The sequence below is a fragment of the Plutella xylostella genome, chromosome 16 (assembly GCF_932276165.1).
Source record: "Plutella xylostella chromosome 16, ilPluXylo3.1, whole genome shotgun sequence".
Lineage (NCBI taxonomy): Eukaryota > Metazoa > Arthropoda > Insecta > Lepidoptera > Plutellidae > Plutella > Plutella xylostella.
In genome coordinates, this window is record NC_063996.1 from 3,436,953 (window position 1) to 3,460,249 (window position 23,297).

The 23,297-nt window shown below is 38.6% G+C and overlaps 1 protein-coding gene across 8 annotated transcripts in view; it reads right to left on the reverse strand.

The window, feature by feature from the left end:
* Positions 1-1,464: 1,464 nt before the first annotated feature.
* LOC105381771 (optomotor-blind protein) overlaps positions 1,465-23,297 on the reverse strand; it is a 73,991-nt gene continuing 52,158 nt past the window's right edge. For 3 of the 8 annotated variants that reach the window (XM_048626244.1, XM_038118422.2, XM_038118418.2), the window contains 4 exons: positions 8,742-8,888; positions 8,212-8,288; positions 4,012-4,142; positions 1,465-3,619 (listed from right to left, as the gene is read on the reverse strand). In XM_048626244.1, coding sequence (XP_048482201.1) covers positions 3,015-3,619; positions 4,012-4,142; positions 8,212-8,288; positions 8,742-8,888 — 960 coding nt within the window. In that variant the 3' untranslated portion in view covers positions 1,465-3,014. Of the gene's footprint in view, positions 3,620-4,011; positions 4,143-8,211; positions 8,289-8,741; positions 8,901-23,297 lie in introns of all 8 variants that reach the window. The other 5 variants (XM_038118420.2, XM_038118417.2, XM_038118419.2 and 2 more) reach the window with 3 other exon arrangements.

Genomic DNA, 23,297 nt, shown 5'->3' on the forward strand with positions numbered 1-23,297 from the left:
AATATTACCAACTAAAATTAAAAATATTTTAATCAAATTAAATAGATAGGTAAGTATTTTTTTAAATTGGTCCGTTTAGTGACGAAATTTTATAAGTGGAACTTTTTTATTGCTCGTGACTCTCGTGAATTAAACTCAAGAAGGACACTTAAGTCTAAAAAAAATTGCACTTTGATGCTTAATATTTCGTAAACCAATCATAAAAAATGGTTTGAGGAAACCTATAATAATTTTGAAATACCTATTCAACGATATCCCACACTATGAAAGAAAGGGAAAAAAATATTTAACCCCACGACACAGCGGTGCCCCGGTGTATATCTTTGCGCAATAGAGAGAAAAAGGATGGTAACAAACAGACAAACGGACGGACAGCAAAGTGATCCTATAAGGGTTAAATTTTTCCTTTTGAGGTACGGAACCCTAAAAAACTATATTATAGCCGATATACCAAAAAGTAGAGATGCCACGAATATTCGGCAACTATTCGGTATTCGGCCGAATAGTAACAATAATAAAATATCAATCAACATTTTAATTAATATTTAAAATTCATTAAAGGCAAATTGTGGTGAATAAAGAAGATTTTTTCGGCATTTGTTCGTAAGAGACGAAATCGCTTTTCTTCATAAAAAATACAATACCTTCTGAATGAAGATTCTCTCAGAGGTTTTTTTTAACAAAATATATAATGTTGGCTACTGTTTCGAGTTCATTGACCACCTTGTATGGCCGTACGATTAAGACGAGCACTCTTTAAATAAAACTACAACTCCTTTGAATTATACTAGATCACCCGCCGAATATTCGGCGGCCGAATATTCGGTATTCGGCTGAGAGCGCCGGCCTAATATTAGGTATTCGGCCAAATCACTATTCGTGGCATCTCTACCAAAAAGGTTTTCTTTCAAATGACATCACAAAAACTACTTATTTTTCTTATCAAACTAGTCTCGTTGTAGGTATACCTACGTAAATTGTGGCTTTGGCCGTAACCCAGAATCATGGTATGACTGAAAAAAATATGGTTTTTTAAATCCTTAACAACTATCCGGACGACTTTCGGGGTGGAAATTTTTTATTTAGCATAACCCGAAATGATCACCACCGACATATAAAAAAATAGCAACACCTCTAAGGTGATAAAATCACTAAATTATAATACCTACCTATATAATAACCCCTGAGTTTGATATGGCCAGTCATTTAGGTGATGGGCATGCCCACCTTGCCCATATGGGTGGATCCGCGCCTGTTCGAACCTATATTTGAAATCGGGAAAATGTGGCACATAAATATTAGGTAGGTACTTCTCATAATCTTGTATGTGCTTATGCTATTTAATGGCTGTACCATACGATAGATAGGCGATGTAATATAAACTTACCTAAGTAGTCGACGTAAAACTGTGACCATTACAATTAACTAAGTTTGAAGGTACATAAGGGTAAAAAGTAAAAAAACTTGTTAATTTTTGTCAATAGATTTATCTATATATATTTTAATGAATAATTCTCAATACAGCTGTTGCACAATTTACAGTCATTTTCCATTTGAATGTACTTTAACAAGCAGTTTTATTTCTTAAGTAGAAAAATGGCAAACTAATGATTGAAATAATAAAGTATCTTTGACAGGCCAAATAAATATACGTAGTTATGCAAACAATATATTTAACATTCAATTTCAACTTTTATTGCGACATGATTCAATGGAAAATTATATTCATTTTATAATATATTTTGTATTTTAACTAAAATATTTATCAACTATATATTACAGACTTTAACTTATAATAACTTTTATCAATCGTTTTTTGCAAGCAATGAATTGGTAATTCTTATTTCTAAACATAATTTTGAATGTTAAATTCCTTTGTCGTGCAAAAGTTAATGATATAAATAAAAAATATGAAAGATAATTTACAGTATACATTAATAAATAAAAATAATAAGATTTTTAAGAAATAACAATTCAATGCCTGCGGTCCTCACAGCACAATTGACAAAACATAATTTCAAAATTTAAATCTATATACGTAAACACGTAAATATACCTTACAAATTGTATTTACAAAATTAAAATATAATAATATACCTTATTATAGTAAGTAAGACATGACATTAAACAAATCAATGATCAACTTAATTCCACATTACTAATTTGTACAATTTTAGATAAATTTACACATTCTTCTGGCAAGATATTTAATTTATTATACATATATAAAAAAACATCGATTGTATATCAATTGTAGTTTTGCTTTTTAGTACATAAGGTGCCATAAAAAATATGAATCATAATTAATATACTTAACGACATATTTCCAAAGACGACGTACTATGTTTAAATATACATAAGACCTAGTAGTTTTAAATATACGAATGACAATGATCTTACATGCACCTCACCTCTAACCAGAAAATGCGTACAAATATATATTTTATACAAGTACTTAGTAATGACGGAAAAAGTTGCGGAATGCAGCCTATTGCTATTGCAGTGGACACTATCGACTATTGTGGTTTTTGTTACTAGATGTGGCATATATTAGGTGTTTGATGTTCGGTAAAATGAATTAAAGATTACGTACGTTGTTGCGAGAATAAAGATATTAGAAACGGTTGACACTTAAAAACTTGAAATATTAATTGAGTATTAATTAAATTTAAAATAAAAACGTAAATGTTACTATGAATCCGAATTCTACCAACAACGTATTTATAAACAGTAGCATTTACTACTCTAGTGGTTTTAGCTAACCGTAACGATGACGCCGGGTGCTGTGAGCCAACTACGTTGCCAGACCCGGGGGATCTCCGACACACGTCCCACTTCTTACAGATGTCTAACAACCACGTAACGCTAAGCTTATATATTTACAATGTCTGTATAAGAACGACCCGAGTACCACTCGACAGAAAACAAAATAGGAACGATACAAAATGATGCCACCCGCCGCGGCTCCTCGAGATAAATACAAGACGCTATATACATACAGAGCACTAGGTGAGTCAGTCCTGCGGCTCCACGTCCAGGCCGTTGACCATCCGCTCGATGGACTTGAGGTCGGAGGCGGGCGGCGTGGCGGCGGTGGCGGCGGCCGTGGCGCCGGCGGGGGCGTCCGGCGGCGGCTCGGCGGACGCGGCGCGCGCGGGCGGCGACCCCCCGCGCCCCCCGCGCGCCGGCGACGAGCTGAGGCTTCGCGCGCGCGGCGCCACCTGCTCGAAGGCCGACCCGAGCCCGGGCAACGCGTAGGGCGCGAACCTGTGCGCCTTGGAGAGCGAGGGCGCCGGCGCGTGCGGCACGGGCGGCGGCGGCAGCGAGTACTGCTGCAGCAGCGGGTGCAGGTTGAACAGCAGGCCGGGCGGCATCTGGTGCGGGGGGAAGAAGGGCGGCGGGTACAGCGAGGGCGGGTACAGGTAGGGCAGCAGCGGGGGCTGCACGGGCGGGCCGAGCGACACGTCGGGCGCGGGCGAGGGGCGCGAGGGGCCGGCGGGGGGGGAGGCTGCTCGCGCGCCGCCGGAGCAGGACGAGTCGGAGCCCGCCTCCAGGGCCTCCTCGGCGCCCGAGTCCGCACCGCCGCCACCGCCGCCGCTACTCGTGGAGCTGAACCACGCTGTAATAGAAAAACACAGTCAGTCTATGTCTTCATCGTTGATGTCTTTTCAACACAATCATCATCATCATCACGACCCATCACGTCCCTACTGCTGGGGCATGGGTCTCCTTCCAGTGAAGGGTTTTAGGCCTAGTCCACCACGCTGGCCTAGTGCGGGTAAGTGGGCCACCCGACTGTCAGATGTTTTCAAGCTGCCCGAAGGCCTATGACTAAGCTTAACGACTGCCGCCGAAGCAGCAACCGGGACCCACAGCTTACTTAACGTGTCGTCCGAAACAAGGAAACGTCCAGAAAAGTACCACTTATACTAAAGTACCTCAGTGATCTAGCTCGACTACGAACGCTTCTTAAGGGTATTGTTCTCATTAATCATAAGTAAATATACTCACATGAGGAGTGTAGGGCGGCGGCAGCGGGCGGCGGGGAGCCGGGCCCGCCCACGTCCAGCGGCCGCTCATCGTCGTCCTCCCGCGCGTCCGCCCGCGCCGTCAGCAGCGCCTGTCTGCGGTACACGGACAAACTGCGACGGTTAGTCAACTGTTTGTTGGGGAGCTTTTTAGTTTTTACTAACCCCCAAATTCAAAGATCCCGACGAATTGAGAACCACCTCCTTTTTTTTTGAAGTCGGTTAAAAATTGGTTTAAAATTGATGTGATATACAAATTTACACGACTTTCAAACTCACGAGTCAAAACTCATGTGTTTGAAAGTCAATTTTAACATTTTATAAATTTATTACAATACGGTCTATGAATTTGAGGGTTAGTATAGTATTCAAGGGGGTTTTGGGTTATTGGTCCTCTTTTAGGGCTGATTTTTCAATAGACAGATACCTAAATGTTATACCTATGAGAAATACAATTATTACTGTCACTTTCTTGAACGAACAGAACAGAATTATTCCCCTTATAATTTATATCTAAGCATTGAGAAATCTGCCCTAAAATCATAATCATGTTTAGCATCTAGTGTTAAAAATAATGCTCTTAAAGAAAGTAAAAATATGTATCAAGGTTGCTAGTTTCATAAGAATATTTTATATAAATAAAGTACAGCTGAGGAAGATACGAAGATCAATGACGGCATTTTTGAATTTTTATTTACTCTTACTTGCACCAGTTTATGTTATCAATATATCAGCAAGTTAATTTTACATCCTGATTACCGATAGTGTGGGTTTTCCGATAGGTACTAGTACCTGCTTCACTATGTTCGGGAAAAAAGTGCTGCAGACATTGTGAAACAGGCCCTGAGTCATAGGGTTTCTATCTATCGCAAAACGGATTTATATTACCTAGTGTCTAAGTTAAAGAGCTTAGCAGCAGCTTAGTGGATTGTGTCACATTACCACCATCAATAAGCTCAGGTTGATGTACTTTGTAATCAAATGATTACAGAAGCTTGTAAAGTCTGCATTTTTATCTCAGATACTAAATTGACCGATTCTGAACGGTTCATCAAGATTCGATTATCGTTCCTTTGGCAGGACCATCGACTGTTGATGAACCATTCAGGCTCTGTCAATTTAGTATCTGAGACTACAAAACAGACTTTAATTGAAAATCTTGCATAAATATCAGGTGGTCGGTTTTGCCCTATACTTTGGTCGTTTAAAGAAGCGCAAAATTAGGCCTTTCTTATTATGATATACGGCAATTTGACACTTCAACGTCACGCATCGATTACGGAGGGTGTCAAACGTTTGACATTTGACGGTAATGATCGCGCGACCCTCCCGCGCCGCAAAGGTTAATCATCTCCTAATGATAGTGCTGAAATATTGCCCGTGGTGTGGCCTCACCGGTGTGACGCACATCGCTCGATAGAAGATTCAAATTAACTGTTTAAAAAAAAAGTCAATTAAGTCTTGGTTTAAATGGTAAATGTCTGGTCTGACCAGCTGCGTAACCATAACAAAATGATTGGTAGAGTTTTGGTAAAAATATTGATTTATTGATGTCTCAATTACATTAAAACGCTAGTCAGCCTATGGAGACGTTTAGCCAACAATAAAACAACCCTCTTTCCATAAGACATGCAAAACGCATACCGATAGTACGACCACTAACTAATAAAACAAACAGTTTTAATATGCCACATTGTTCTAGGGCGAGGCCAATACCAGTGTCACATAATTATATTAAATATTCCAACAGTCTTCATCTAGGTCCCTGATCAGTGGGGTCCCGTAAACTCATTTTATTAACTCATCTCATCGCGGTTTCACACAATTTAATTTGTCGCCACCCTTAAATTTATAGGGTTGGTAGTTTGACGGTGACGTCACCAAGTGAGCTACAATGTTTCGGAAAATAAAAAAGGTGGCAGAATTCAGTAAGTAACGTACGTAAAGGCAATCGTAATTATGTAGACGGTACTTACATAGTTTTTTTCTTAAGTTTGAAATCACCAGTAATGGGTAATTGATAGGCTACATTAGTATATAATAGGTATATTTATTCCTCAATTAACAAGGTATCAGAATATTTCTAACCAACTAAAAAAAATAGTTTGTTAATTTTTTTATTGAGGCTTTTACGGTTTTGTAATTTTTATATTCTATTCAATTTTATTATATTTTTTCATTTTCATAGCTCGCGAGTGTAATTTCTTCAATAGAATTAATGCCGTTTACACAATTACTGTAGAACCATAAATAATTTTATTTCGTACAAAAATCTGTGCCCCTACGTTATTATTTCGGAGCCAGCGAGCCGTAGCGCTAATAAATAATCGTCGTCACAATATCTGTCATACGACACTAAAAACTTATCGTCAATTTGGCAACCCTACCCGCTCCTACAGGGTGTTCGCATTACAATGTAAACTGTTAGAGACTGGAGGGTCCCCTCGCCTTGTAATTTGCCCAAATTTTTATCCCCAGAATACAGAGTTTAGTCACCATTCACACTCTACTGTCCCCTAGGGTTATAGTGGCATTTCCAAAATATACCTTATACCAAGCCCAATACGGCATCGAATAAGTTTTCCGTTCTATGTCAGAGGACTTGACATAATGAACGAGTGGTCTTGCATACCCCAGGGGATCTTTTTATCGACAATATTTTTATCTGGACACATGTTTTGGTTACTAAAGAGATGTTTTGATTATTTCCTTTGTATCCCTCGGCTTAGGGAGACCAAGAATCGAGAGAGAAGAGAAGGAATTTTGAGATGGAATACAATTTTTTATGCGTTCCTTGCACATTTCATTGGAAATACTTAACGTTGTCCGAATAGTTAAATAGAGAACGGTTGTAGAATGATGGAACGGACCAAGGCAGCTCGACCATGAGTCCATCGCAAATCATAATATATTTTTAATGTTTTTTTATTGTCACTTTTTCCTCTTCAACAAAACTGAGCACTCGCATGTTTTTACGTTTTGTCGCATAAAATGAAAAGCCACACAATGGCATTAATTAGCAACATCTCCGCGGTAACGTAATAAAGGGACATGTTCACGGCACGTTACACATTGTCAAAGTGTTGGTCCTTCGTCCCGCCACCGTCCCGCCGCCCCGCGTCCCACCGTAGGACGCAGTTGCGCAGGAAGCAGCGACCCGGCTAGACAATACTAGCGCGATATTACAAAGGAAAATGATCAAATATGCGCGGCATGTGTCTCCGTTTTTCCCGAGCGTGGCGTTTGTCAAAACGCTCACGTTTCCCGCCCTTTCGTCCGGCGGCCATTTTGAAAAGATCCGCTTCCGGCCGGTCGCTTCCGTCGCGGTCTAAAATTCGGAAGCTGCGGCGCATGAGCGCTTCCGGTGCAAAATGTTGTGTAAGCGAATTAAGAATTCCTTTTATTATTTAAAATGCCACGCTGTTAAGCCTTCGGCGTTCCGGTGAGCACATTCGGCTTGGAAAATTCAAGTCACACTAATAATGTCACAATGAAATCCTAGCTTTATCCATTTCAATATACTTAAATACCGGTTCAGGGGCAAACCAGCAAATTGAAATGAAACTTTCAATGTCAGCTCCTTATCCAATTTTAGTAAGCTGACAGCAAAATAGCAACTCAATTACGAACTTCGAAGAAAAACAGCTAATGGCGAGGAAAAGAAAAACTGGGCTCTAATTTAGCCCGAGTCGATGCGATTCGTCTAAACCCGGCGGAAGCGCTACCTGCCGGAGCGGCGTAACCAAATTACGTGGCGAAAAAACTAAAGCCGATTTTATCGCGGAAATCCAATTTTCTCCCTCGCACGCCAAAAGACATTGGAAAAAAGCGGCAAGGCGAATGACTCCGCCATTTTGAGCCGTTAGCCGGCATGTTTAAACTCGGAACACGAATAAGGAGGCGCCCGATTGGTTTAATTTGAATTTGGACCGGCGCCGGGCGTGTTGGCAGCCGCGGCTCCGCTCGGAGTCGTCCGCACTCCTGCTCTAATTAATTTGGAGAGATCCTCAGATAGGACGCTAATTTCGTTAGCTGTTAACTTTTCTTTAAATAGTCGGTTCTTTAAATGCCGTCATTAATCTTACCCTCTTCTTTTAGAACCCGCTGGGTTATTCAGCGATGTAGTGGGACTTTTCCAGTGGAAAACGGGAGGGTTTTATTTGGAAAAGGTTTAGATACTTACTTCTTTTCCCGTTTCCCCGCGCCGGTGTCCCTGAAACCTTTCGCGAACGGGTTGTTGTCGATTTTCAGTTGAGTTATCTGAAAGGAGGAAATACGTTAGTATCAAATTTGATATCGGAGAAAATTTTAACAAGAATGTCGTCAATAAAATGCTGAATGGTCGACTGTAACAGGAAAATTTTAAGTATTTTTCAACAAAAACTGATATCATTCATTCATCATTAGGGACTAGATATCTAACCATAATGATGATGATAAACGAAGGAAGATTCTCAATCAAGTATCTTACTAACCGTAGAATTTGGAATTTATGTTTTTATTTTAAATCTCATTTTACATTTATCCATATTAAAGTTTTGCCAACAGTGCTATTACAACTTAACATTTTCATAATATTATATTTGCCTAAACAATTTGCTTCAAACGAGTTCATTAAAATACACTTACGAGCAATGAAAAAGTTCCAGTGACATGAAATCAAAGGCAGCTGGAACATATTCAATGCTCTTGAGTGACAAATATTCTTCTCACCTTCTCATTCTGGTAAGCCGTGACGGCGATGAACTCGGTCTCCTTGAACACGTAGGTCCTGAACGTGGAGTAGGGCAGCTTGAGGATGTCGTTGGCCCGCACGAGATGGAACCGCGGCTGGTACTTGTGCATGGAGTTCAGGATCGTCTGTGTGACACACTATGACAGCTTAGGATGGTATCTATGGACGAGTCGCTACGAAAGGAGGGATAGCATGGGGCGCAAGACGCGCACGTCTAGACGTGACGTGACAAAAGTTTGGCATAGCGCGTCACGTCTTGATGTGCGCGTCTTGCGTCTCCAGGTCATTACTCTATCTCGTGGTTTTGGCGATCGCGGCCATTGCACCACAGCTCTTGTTCGTTCGTTTTTCGTCAGTATAGAGTAACCCGTCTACCCAGTGTGGTACTGCAGGATTGTCAATTGCTAATGTTCAGTGATGGTAACCACGCTACTGAGGTTTATAAGTACGATAAAGACGGGTATATTTTAGATTTAAGGAGATAGGACAGATCCGACCCACTTTGTGTAACATTATGAGATTAAGAGCTTTGAAATAATAAACAAAAGAACCAAAAATACCAATAGTGTAGTGCAGCATAAATTACGCGCGTATATTTTAATCTGCGCCATTGGTTTTTATCGGATGCAGTGCGACAGCTATTTAGATAATATCTGCTGACATTATAATTTACGTACGACATCAGGAAACAGAACTGTGCAGATAAACACTTCTGTTTCTATGTAATTTACTCAAAGAGGGACGTATTAAGCATTTAATACTACAGTTTCGACACGAATTGATATATTTTATTCACCAATATATTCATGGAGTGAATCGATGTCGGTTATAAATAAGTAGTTATTTTTAGTAGCTTTTTAATGCAACAATTCATCACAATAAGTAGGATGGCATGTCAACCACCTACCAGGGCAGCAGGTTAGCATAGGAAGTATTTAAAGATATCGATTTATAATTTAAGGCTGGCCGCACACTTGATGCATGGCGCTCGGATACGACAGCTGTTGAGAAGTGACAATTTTATTAGTATATTATACTCGGTCGTTAGTAAACTCAGCCATTAAGGGGGCATCTACCCATGTAGGCATTATTTTCATTTGAATACAATACGATGACAGTTGAGCGAGGAACGCAGACCGTGTTTTAGTTTAATGTCAATTGCGGGATTAATTTTAATTACTGTAAATAAATAAATAGTTCATATTTATCATAGTTTTTAAAGTAAGTATTTAATCGCATTAACCTAACCTAACCTAACGTTTATAATTTATGTATGAAGGCTTATAAAAAGCATACCTATTGGCATCGTATTGTATCGTATTTATTTGGACCCTATTTATGGTTATGCGTACCAAAATTTCACGAACTATTAAATATATCATTTGAACTAAGTAAAATACTCCATAGCTTAGAATAATGTATAAAAAAAAGCGATTCACTTAATTAGCAACCTTCCTTGAATAGTTTATCAGAAATTTACATGAAGGGTGACCCGATAATGATAAAATATGATGGCTTCCCACAAGGCGCCCTATTAGACTTATTACCTATCATTATTATAGTACTGCATCATGTATGAGCTAAGTCACTGTCGATCTCTTAACCGGAGCAAATGGTAGAGAATTACATGTAATTGTTAGCGATATAATATAACAGTTATCGATGCAGGAATTATGTAATTTTATTGTGGCGTACAGTAAGTGGGTTAGGAGCTTTAGGTTTTTTATGTTGCGTAGAAAGCATTCTGAAACTGAAAATAAATTAAGTACTTATTGAATTTATTATTTAAGAACGTGTTTGGATGGAACCTTGGTTTCAATGTAAGTATTAAAAACTTAATACCGAACAAAAGATATTCAAGAAGAATAACTTTTGGACGGCTAAGTCGATTTTGATAAAATATGGTTAAGAACACTCTGGTTCATATTATCTATGATCCAAAAACAACTAAACAAAAATTAGTCATAAACGGCACTAATTTGTCAAAATACATCAATTTCCATTATAAGCCTAGTCCCTGTTCAATAACATAAACATAACATATTCCTAGATAGGTACATTGTTAATAAAAGCTAGCTACTGAAGAAAATTGTCTCCTCGTCCGATGCTAAACAACGCATATTACGACAAGGTTCCAAAACGACACGTTAAAAAGGCTAAAACACTGTAATTTGGTAACAATAGGCCGGGGTCACCGCACCTTGTCATTATCTAACCAAAATCGACCGAAAAAACCCCGATTTCGCCCCACAGCCGCGTCCCGGGGTTATACTTAGCGTGGCGTAATGTGGGGGCACGTATGACCGATTTGAATATTAAATAGAATGTGCTTTGATGCTCCTGGTTATTGGGAAAGTAAAAAACTTTCTTTTTTTGTTTCTAAAGAAACGCACACGACACAGCTTTTAATGAGACGGCAAAATATAACATTTTCCTAAACGATAAAAACTGGATACAGACAAAATAAAAGTTTGGAAAATTTAAAAATAAGATAAGAATTTGATTTATTCCGGCCATTTACGCTATTAAATCGCTAAAATTAAAATTGATGCCATTAGAATCGCTACTATTTAATGATAATTCTAGTATCGTAAAGTTCAAAATGGTATTCATAACGAACTATATTCGAAGCAGACCACGACATAAACAGTGAAATACCAGCACATTGTGTTTACTATTGATTTATCAGAACATAGTTGTTCGTTGAATGTTAATGCAGTTTTTGCATACAAACGAAATTTTTGCATTGCATGCCTAGATAGACACAATGGGTGGTATGACATTGGGATTTACAGAATAACTATAATATCATTAGTTTGTTTGTAGTCTTGTAGAGTCATATAATGATTCCGGTCGGTAGACTAAACGGTTAGACTGATTTTTCTACGGTTGTTGAATTTTTATAGCCTAATTTAAATGCCAATTTCTCAATAGTTGGTTAGAGCATAACCAGGGAGCAGTGGTTGACTTTTGATACATCTGTCATGAATTTTATATGGAGCGATGACGTTTAATTTATAAATCAATCCCTGTCGATTAGATAAGCGACTATGGTAAAATTGGCACTTAAAGATGTTAAACTTAATTGTTCTTGTTATTATGTTTTTTAGTTAAAATTTCAGCATTAATTAATAGGCACATAGCAGTAAGTGAGACCACCAAAGACAGGCGAAATGGCGTAGAGAGAGCTCATATATCTACGTAGGTTTACTTAGTATACTAGTTAGTCGGTGTCAGCGCAAATAAGCGTGTTTATCCCACGGTTTCTCACTTAGGTCGCCATTCTCACTATAATGTTTAATTACGAAATAATGGCACTCCGCAAACGAGATTTCATTAATCTAATTAAGCGTCAACAATGCGAATACCTACTTACTTCACTAAAGAGACGAAAAAAAAACAATTTCGCCGGCAGTTTCCTTCGTGATAAAAATAATTATATATTAATATTGACGTTAAAATAGCGTTGTAGAAAGCCATTAGAGTGACAGGAACAATTATAGAAAAGGCTACGGCGATCGGTTTTGCTATTGTCTGTCGATTGTGAATTAATATGATGGCCGCAGTCCACGCACCGTCGACACAGAGGATGTCTTATACAGAATGTTCAAATGTGGTATTGCTAGGTAATCTAGGTATATTTACTCGGCAAGTCAGTGAGTTTTTTTTGGTTCTAAGATCACAATGTATAGAAATTATACAAAAGTAATGCGGCTAACAAAGATAATAATCGGGGAAGAAAAACTATCTTACACGAATTTCAAAAGTCATAGATGAACCTAAGTCGCCCCCTTTTCGGCTTACCATGATAACGATTTTAAAGACATCATATTTAAACCGTCAATACCTAAAATTCTTTGTTAAAGGTTTTACTCTAATTTGTCAATTTTTTGTTTATAGGACAAATTTATAGTTTAACATTCTTACAATCAAATGTTGTGCTTTCAGCATGATCATCATTAACTTATTTTAACACCCTGTATAACCGCGCCGGTCGCAGCCTAATATGGTTCTTACGAGTCTCGATATCGCGACAGTGTGCACACGACTGTTCATTGTTCATGTTTTATTAATTTATAATTTTTATAATGAGCAAACTTTTTATTGATGCGTGTGTGGCGACACCCTTATCTGCATCGTGATCGTAACAGTCCAAATTCTTAGTTTCTTGCGGCCATCCACCTAAACATGGCGACTGTATGCTCTCCTACCATATAATTAAAAGCATTTATAATAATAATTAATGTTGTCAAAACACCTTCCAAATGTCCGTGACCCCATTGTCCCGAGATGGTAACGACACAACATAGTATATAATAATAATATGTGGCGACATCTCACACACGGTCTTCCGACCCCAAAGTAAGCAGAGCCTGTAATATGGGTATCGGACAGCTGATATAGTAAGCCGGGGTGACTCATCTCGTCGTTCTAAACGACCTTTGTTCAACATGTTTTGAAAATACGTGAAAAAATGGTCGTGAGCCAATAGGTCCTTACACGATTAATTTCAGTGCCTTTTAGCCAACATATTAAAATAATTATACATATATGTACTTAATTCAAATCCTATTGTTATCGTGTCGATGAGAGACCGATATTACCACAGAATAATAACAAATATTACCTAGGGTATGTCACCGTAGTGAAAGGATGTAAATCTGTAATTTCTCGTTATGTCCTCACCCTACTCAAACAGTCATTATTGTCATTAATTTAAACTAAATGAAGTGCCTTATTGCTGGTAATTTGATTAAATAATCTAACTGATGGCCGCTTCCGCTGGGGTGCCTGTTGTGATGGGACTTAATTATTTTATGTCCAGATTTTGATTGAAATCTTAAGTAGTTGCATTGTGTGATTGATTAAAATTAATTTAAGTTTAAGTACTTGTTGATTGAGGCAATGAAGATGTATATTAAAGTACCCAGAAAATAATTTTATATAGGTACTTAGGCTTAGGATTTTTTAAAGCCAATTTGATGAAATATCACTTGAGTACAAAATGAAATGTAACTCTTAATTCACTTGGGATTACAGCAGATTCAAGTCTGGAGTAGGTACTTGTACAAAACAATCGTGGAACTAATGAACTGTTAAACCACTTTTAACGAAACAAAAAAAACGATCACAAAACAAAATGAGACTGTATTCACATAAAATACAATCACCACCGCTCTATCATCATAGCCCTGACGTCTTATTTTCTCCAACAAACGCCCATCATCAAAGGGTCGGTTGAGAATCATTTGACGACGGTTAGTTAACTAGCCTCCGTGTCATTCAGTCATTCACATTAGGGTGCCCGCACACGACCGATTTTTTTTTAGGACATACTAGTTCTGACCGATTTTTTGAAGGACGTGAGCGTTGCACTATTGCGCTATTTTTTCGGTTTTTTTTGTTGATCTCTTTTAAACATAGCAATCTTACCAAACATATTTTTTATTTTTATTTAACGTACACATGTACTTTATGCCCACTACCGCTTATCTATGCGTCGGGTAAACATGACAGCGACACGACTCCCGCGCAAAGTGGGTCACCGCACAAGTGGCGCCCCCGCGCGGCCGCTCGATAACGCGGGAATTACAAGTATCACCTTAATAGCCCCACTTTTAATCGGTCGAATTTCTTTATTTTACGGCCGACAACAAATTAATATGTAAATGGAGATGCCCGGTGGTCTGGCGCCGGGTTAGATGAGCCGGGTAATCGATTATAAATAATTAGTCGCATCGCAGCTGTGATAACTAATGAGGGAAGCGTTTGTCTTGTCTTTGCTTTTTGGGATTCGTGTGTTTTTTTGATTCGCTTGCCTTTGGTTTTGGATTTAGTTGTTACCTTTCAGTAAATACGACAACACCGAGGTACCTACGAGATTGTGGATAAAGGTAAATTGACAATACTAAACATCTAATTACTGCATGTATAGGTTTCATGGTAAGACCATAACGACTGTACCTAGCCGTGGTAAGCCTGCCAACAAAACTTACATTAAACGATAAGAGGCTGTCACATCATACTTTGTCTATTTGTTTAAAACCCCATTCTAAACTCTCGTTAAAGTTAATTTAATTTAATTGCGGTTTGAATACCAAGTGATCTATACGAAAAAAATACAGTAGGAAGAATGAGCTTGCGCTACTCCACAACAGATGGCGCTAAATGTAGTTAAGACTCGTGATCACACAGTGTTTCGACCATGTTAAATTGGGGATTCGGTTTTTTTTCTCTCTTGTTATTTAGTTCCGTCTTATAATTACATACACAATATATTTCAGTAATTCGTAAATAACCTAACCTGTTCGCATTGCAGGCCACCGGGCATTTATAATTACTTTATTGACTAGGGCACCAGCTGTTATTGCGATATTAATGACACAGTAATTAAAAGCGTTAATATTACTTAATATTTTTTAAATAAATTGCAAGATTTTATAATTGGCACGCATTTGATTATAGATTCAGAACGCATTCGCGTCAGCGGCGGCGGCGGCGGCGGCGGTGGCCGGCGACGCCGCCCCACACACTCGCGCCAAGTGGGTAATTTACGCGGGAACATACGCGCCATAACTCATATCAAGTAACCAATACACGCAGCCGACGAAACACTCTCCATCCCCCTCTAGCCCACGACAAACACGAGAGAAACCCACCGCAATGTTTGTATTTCCTTTTAGTTCCTTTGAAATCTTATTTTGAATTTTATTCCTACGGGGCGTGGATGCGGTGAGATGTCGCATTGTTTGCTACTCGCTCTCGCGTATGCAGTTGCAGCTAGGCTGTCCTTGTCTAGATTTTTGTAATTTTAATTCGCAGAACGCCATCGAAACGTGATTTGACTCTATAGGAAAGTTTTTTATTGCGAATGTTTGGAATTCGCTGAAATTTAGACGGCGATTCGGCAAAGTCGGAGGATGCTTGTAACATATCGATTGAATTTAGAGATATCCGAGTTGAGTTTTCAATTGAAGACGTTCGAGTCACTAGGTCCATACTACTCCATACCTAAGTTAAGTATTTATCCGAGCTAAGAGGATTTTCTAATCAACATTACGGACTTCGTGGAAAGTTTCGGGAGCTTTTTTCCTGCTCAGTTTTTTCCAACTACTTTTGCGAAGTACTTAAGTCGAGTGAGCTTTATAAATACTTTAACTGAAACTGGTTTAAAGGTAAATGGCGTACGTACCTACGTGGGTAATTGTCATAATTACACACATATAGGTTCTTATGTTTGTTTATGTTGTCTTGTATGGCTAGTTTGTTTTCTATACTTAAAGCAGTTGTTAGTGGCTTAGCTGATGTCTGAAAATAGAAATGAATGATCATAGAGAATTTTAAATTAGTCTAAATAAGATCACTTTTTTCATAATTTCAAAAGAAAAGATCCTTAATCTTGCAGTTAAAATGAATATTTTAATATTTGTGCATATTCTAATATTACCGGAACGCAAGCTGGACGATTTCCAAATGATGGCCGAGCACAATTTAGGGTTTATCTTTATCGACTAAATAGGTGCAATGTGCATACCTTGTATTGATATTTTTTTTTTATTTTTTTTTAAATAGTCTATGTGTTTTCCCACTGCTGGGCAAAGACCTCCCCTTTAATTTTCCACTTCTCCCGATCCAATGCGGCTACCTCCCAATCCGGCAAATATTTGACGAGGTCGTCCCGCCACCTCCTTCTCGGCCTGCCTCTCCGCCGGCGCCCGTCGCCCGGCACCCACTCGGTCGCTATCTTGGCCCACCGGTCCGGGTGCATTCGGCAGACGTGGCCGGCCCAGTTCCATTTGAGCTTCGCGGTCTCGACACCAACATCGATTATGCGGGTTTGGGAGCGTAGTGCGGTGTTCCTGACACGATCTGTCAATTTTACACCTAGAATACTACGCTCCATCGCTCTTTGGCAGACCTTCAGTCTGGTCTTTTGATGTTCGGTCAGTGACCATGTCTGTGCGCCGTAGGTTAGGACGGGCAAGATACACATGTCAACGAGTTTGCGCTTGAGTGACAGTGGAAGGTTGCCCTTCATCAACTGCTTCATAGACCAGTAGCTCTTCCAGGCGTTATCGATGCGTCTATCGATCTCCTTGTCTTGCCTGTTTTCGAATGAGACTAGCTGGCCTAAGTAAATGTACTCGTTGACATATTGTATATCCTGACCGTCTACCGTGACCCTATGTTTCACGCTGTTAGACATGATCTTCGTTTTGGACCGATTCATCGACAATCCGACTTGAAGGCTTGCCGTGCTGAGATCTTGCAGCATGCGTTCGAATGTTGATGCCGACGGGGAAAACAGCACGATATCATCGGCGAAGCGAAGATTGGTTAATCTTCTGCCACCGATGTCGATACCTTTGTTTTCCCATGAAACCGCGAGCTTTCTGAATACCTCTTCGAGCGTGCAGGTAAATAGCTTCGGAGATAGCGGATCTCCCTGTTTCACGCCTTTTTCTATGTCAAAAAGTGGTCCAGGTGACTGTAATTTTATTTTTGCCGTGCTATTTTGATAAATGATTTTGATGAGGTCTATATATGTGTTGGGAATTTTTTGATTTTCTAGAGCTTCGAAAATTGAAGAATGAGATAGGCTGTCGAAAGCTTTACTGTAATCTACAAAGGCTAAATATAAAGGTGTGTGGTATTCGGAACACTTTTCAACTATCTGGTTAAGGGTGTGGAGATGATCTGTGGTGGAAAAGTTGGGTCGGAATCCAGCTTGTTCAGGCGGTTGATTTGCGTCCAGTATGTGGGAAATGCGACTTTCTATTATTTTTATAAAAATTTTGTAAATGTGGGATATCAGGCTGATAGGTCTGTAGTTACCTATATCGGATTTATCTCCCTTCTTGTGAAGTAGTACTATATTAGAGTGGCATAGCTTTTTCGGAACTTTTCCAGTCGTCAATATAATATTGCACAGATTTGCTATATAGGGTATTAAGACCGACTTCCCCACTTTTAACAGATCTGAGGTGATTCCGTCATCTCCTGGGCTTTTGTCACATTTGAGGCTCATAATGGCGCGATGAACCTCAAAACCTGTTATAAATGGGATAGAGTCAGGGCGGGAGTATGTTTTATCTGAATCTAAATTTGTATTATTTTTGGCGGGATCTGAGTAAAGGGCTTTATAAAATGAAGTACAAATTTTAATGACTTTATCCCTTCCTCCTTGTTCATTGCCATTTTCATCTGTCAATTTTGTTATCCACGATTTGCCTTCGCTTATGCCATTTTTTGCTGCTCTAAGTGATTTATTGTTCTCTAATGCTAGTTTGATAACCTCCGTGTTAAATGCTCTAATGTCCCTCCTTATAGCACGCTTCACCTGTCTATCTAGGTTATTGTATTCACGTGAGCATTTTGGGTGGGATTCTCTTTCTTCTAATAATAACAATGTATCAGGGCATAATTTGTTTAAGTTAAAAATTTCAGCATTCATAATCAAGTCGTCTTTACTTATTGTGTTTTGATTGATTGATTTTGTATTGATATATACCTACCTAATCATGCCATTTGTTAGCCCATATATGCCCAGAGGGTCACTAACGACCTACTTGAGTTTTTTGCATATTTGCACTTAGAATCTGAATCTTAATCATATCCCAAAGTAAAACAACTAAATAAAAAAACTAATAGAATCAAATAAAATTAAGTAAATAAAAAGGGTTCTTATAAAAAGTTAAAGTAGGTAGTCATTTTAATTGATACCGGGATATGAAATACCACAAGTGACTAAAAGTTACACTTAACATTTTTATTAATAGGTAGTGGCTTGAGGTTATATTCAGGAGCGCTAAAGAAATATCTGCATTATACCGCCTACCAACTGTACCAACTCAATTAACTTCTGAAGTAAGTACTAACCTCAAATTTCCAAACCGACTGTGATAAAAAAACAAAAAGGATATTCCAATTTCAAAAAATATGTCCACTTCACTCCGCTTCCCGTGAACCCGACACCATAGTGTAAAAGAGTAAAACGTTTGGCGGCAAAAAGATTTACTTAAAACGGATTACGTTAGTCAGAGGAGCCGCCGATCGACCAATATTTGTCGAAACTGTTGACACGCAAACCGTCTTAACTGAGTGTCAATAGAAGGGTTCACTAATGCCCTTTTTACCGAACAAAAAGGTTCGGTAAATAATGCACAGCAGCGACACGGAAGCGCTGCGGCGGGTAGCGGAACTAAAATTCAGTTGTTTAGTTTGTTTATGATTATAGTTTAAAAACGCAGTGATTGCTTGTGTTGATAAGTTTGATAGACATGGTACTTATCTTATTAGTAATAAGTTATAAGATATAGAGAGGTATAAAACCTTCATTTCAATCATAGTAGGTAGTGTAGGTACTTAATATGTTTTTTAGTTTAATGATATTCGAACTGTGCGAAATGCTTACAAAAACCCGGTAGGTATTCAGTGTGTCTAGATATCTGCATAAACTGAACCGACAGGCAAGCGGAGTGAAAACAGGAAACTCCAGTTTTTGTCAAACAGTAGACGAGTACAGTCGCAGTGTAAAATATGTTACGGGCGAGAGACACCGCGTATTGACACTTCTTGCTCGCGACACGAAAACTCAATCAGCTATGTTGACTTGGTAGCGAGGCGACGATTTCGAGAAAAAAAAAACAATGTCTGCATTTAGCATTTTTCGACCCACTGTGCGACACCTGAAGATCACGTCATGACGTCATCACTCTGGTGACGCTGACGGTGACTGTGCTTTGTTTATGTTTTTTAGGCAAACTATAAAAAAGCTCCATATAATTTCCATTTGCCCATGCAAAAGTACAATTTTATAATATACTCGAGAAACGGGACCTCCTTCCCGTAACCCAATACAGCAATACGTAATGTATGTATTTGACAAATAAACAACAAGTACTAGTAATGAAGGTAACAAATGGACTGAAATTTCGGAATCGCATTTCGCCAGTGATATTGTTGTCAGCGAGTCACGTAACCTAAGTTTTTAATATATCACCCGACGATATAACGATGTTCTTCATTCATCATTGACGTCGAATACTACCATATTACCGTATTATTACAGGTAAATACGCTGTTTCCAGTTTACATTACAGTATGGAGCTGGAATGTTAGCTGGTAATTTTGTAGCTGAAAAAGTTTGGCAACTTTCAAGTTTGGTTCGAAGCAAAATACATAGGTTTGGATGGCGGTGAGCGATTATTCCGAATGAAAGGTGGCTGGTTATGATTGGATGCGGAAAGCTAAAGATCGCATCCAGTGGCGTGCTTTGGGAGAGGCCTACGTCCAGCAGTGGACTGCTATAGGCTAATGATGTTACCCTAGAAATTTCACTCTAGGGTGGATTCTTGGACAAACGTTTCCCACCCTATTACTTACATTCGTTTGGTTTTGTTTTACCCTATAGGGTAAATTCTTGGACACCGTACGTTTCCCGGAATCCACGGCGGTGAGCCTGCTAGCACTGTCAGGATCAGGATCAGGAATAGTCATTTAATCTACATTCTACATCCATTTTGAACCTACACCTTCTTCTTCTTCTTTCGTGTCAGTGAACATGCGCATTTATATATTTGTCTAGACCAAAAAGAAGCAACTTTGATAGCATTCTGGTTGGCCTGGAGTAAGCCTTCCCGTGTGCAGGTGGAAGGGCCTTCTTGGGAAATAATGCACACCCAGAAAAACTTTAAGTCATTATATGAACATTTTACAACATGCCTATTTTTTTAAAGAACTAAACCAAAACAATCCTTCTTTGCCTCAGTATTACGTCTCCATAGTAACGTTGGGTAAAACCTAAGAAATCCCAGCGTTTAAAAACAAGATTCCATTAGGTACTCATCCATCCTATCTAATGTATCATATAGCTACAAATCTCCTACCCGATTCACCCCTTAATTCACTAACCTAGAAACATACACGAAAATCCACCATCACTGAATGTCACATTTAAATCGTTCAGTAGCACGGACACATAAGTTGAGCAGTAAAGAACGATAAAGTATAGACCAGCAATGAATTGTGGCATTAGTATTCATATGTCGTACTAGAAATGGAGTTTTGCTGAATTATGAGGTTAAATATACAAGCTAAGTTGTCTCGGTAATGCCTACATGGAGGTTCGAAGAAGGAACTCAGTAGACTCGCGTATTAGGTAACTTGATTGATACTTGGATGATGGCATTGTGTTGAGAAACTTTGTTGTTCATGTATAGAAAGTAAGGTAGGCAAAGATCTATAACTAAGTAAGTACATAGTAGACTGCTTTTTTATTTTAAATAATAAATCAAGATACTTAGGTAAGTATATTAATTGTATATTATTTAAGTAATTGAAATAGTTTTCAAGTAACAAAAAATAAATAAATATAAAACAATATGACCGTCACATTGACCATCATCTTTAGTATAAATCTCAAGTACTTATATACTTACAAACTTTAAACCAAAATCTCAAAACAATGCTCACAGCCTCACAGCCTAAGCCAGTACAGTCAGAGACAAAAGCGGCTAGGTGCGCGGGAGTCGATCCATTAGCGATTAACGAGGGATCGGCGGCGGGCACTAAATTACAATAAATATTTGCCGGCGCACGCGCAGTCAAAGCGGCCGCGCTTTCATGTGCCGACACACGGGCCGACCACCGTCGGCAGAACTGCCGTCGTTTGCTCAATGGATTGTCTTTGAGAGGATATAGTCTATGGTTTGGATAGAGAGAGAAGAGATGAAGGAAATGAAGTGGAAGTTTTTATCTGTTCCATAGTTGGACTTAGATGCCACTGTCATTATAGCTTATAGACTTCGCTATCACAATCATCGCCTAATTACAGTTATATTAAAATCTCAAACGAACTTAACTAGTATTTTTTTCTCACTGAAAATCTTTGTTCACATTAGTAAAAATTGAACTTGGTTTTCTTCCATTTCAGTTCATTTTTATGCCAATCTATTGCCGTCATTATAAAGTAACACGTATGTGAATACCTGCCCATAACTTGTTTTGCCCACTGTACAAGTAGAGAGACGAAGGAAATATGAGTTCATGTTGACAGTAAAGATTTATTCGCTCTTTGTGCACTTATCAATAGTGTATTAATGACAATCAGCTCATCTCAGCATCTGGATGTCAAGTATTAAAGAGATATTAACTTGTATGTAGTTACTAGTTTTACAAGTGTAGGTATATAGTATGGGGTATGTTATAAATGTGCTCTTATGTGGCTGGCAAGTCCGAGTCTTATGTAGCAAGAGTCGCTGTTGTCGGATACGACGAAGAGGACATAATCATCATCATGGAGTATGTTCTTATTCTTATCCTACACACAACTACAACATGTTTTTATGGAACCAGTCATAATCGAGGAATCACAATTTAATAACTGTGTGCTTAATTTTCGCGTAAAAGACAGTTTTACACGATTTACGATGCTAATGAAATAATCGAATAAAGGAATAGCCTACTAGAACGAATCGATTTTTGCGAGTGAATGCTAATTGAGAAATTATACACGTTTTGCCTTTGATGAGTGCCGGCCGACAAAGATGTTCGAATTGCGCATCGGTTATGCCGAATCACTCGATTCTATCCAACCACATCACTAGCTAATTGTCTATGACCACAAATTTGCCGTTAAAATCGGTATTGTTAGGAAACTTTTTTTCTAGATACCCATTTATAGATATTTTTTTGTAATTTCTTCTCTCTATTTTATTAAAGAAACATGCACATGTACAGTCAGCTGCATAAGTAGCTATACTTACACTTTTGTACCTTGTCAATCTGAAACCGCCTACCAATTCATTGAAACATTGACGGTTCGTCAGTTTGACAGGGTACAGAAGAGTATAGCTACTTATGCAGCTGACCGTACTTTATATTAGTGACATCTGTTGACCTTTTCATCATGACTGTAGTGAATGTACCTTACCTACCCAAAAAAATCAGAGATTTGGAGTTCAAAACAGGAGTGTTGATATTTGGAGGACTCTTCAACAAATAGGCTTAGCTTCTTGAAGAGCCTTTGAAATTGATATGTCATCCATAAAAGGGTCCCAAATAAAAGCTGGTTGGTAAAAAGGAACGGCATAAAGGCTAAACAATTGTAGCTATAAAAATATTTTCAATATCGTATCTTACTTGGCTGTAATTTATTTTAATCAAAAATAAGTTCGGGAAAAATTTAGCCTATATCCAGGGTGTCAGCTACTTACAGTACCTAATCAAAATTTATGCCGCCGTTTTCCCGTGAAAGGTTTCGCGTTTAGTACGTATTAAGTACGATGTGTATTCTCTCATATTTTATCACCAACTGCACGTAATACATAGTAAACCTTTGAAGTTACTAGTAAAAGCTTACAGCTTCACACAAATCTATCTGCTTCTCCGCGTTATAGTTATAACACTATAAAATAAATGCGTGAACGTATAAAATTATAAAACCTTTTAGTTGAGAGGCATTAATCGTCATAGCTCAAGTACAAAATAGCGGGAAAGCATTATACATATATCGCCCAGCATACTTTGATCTA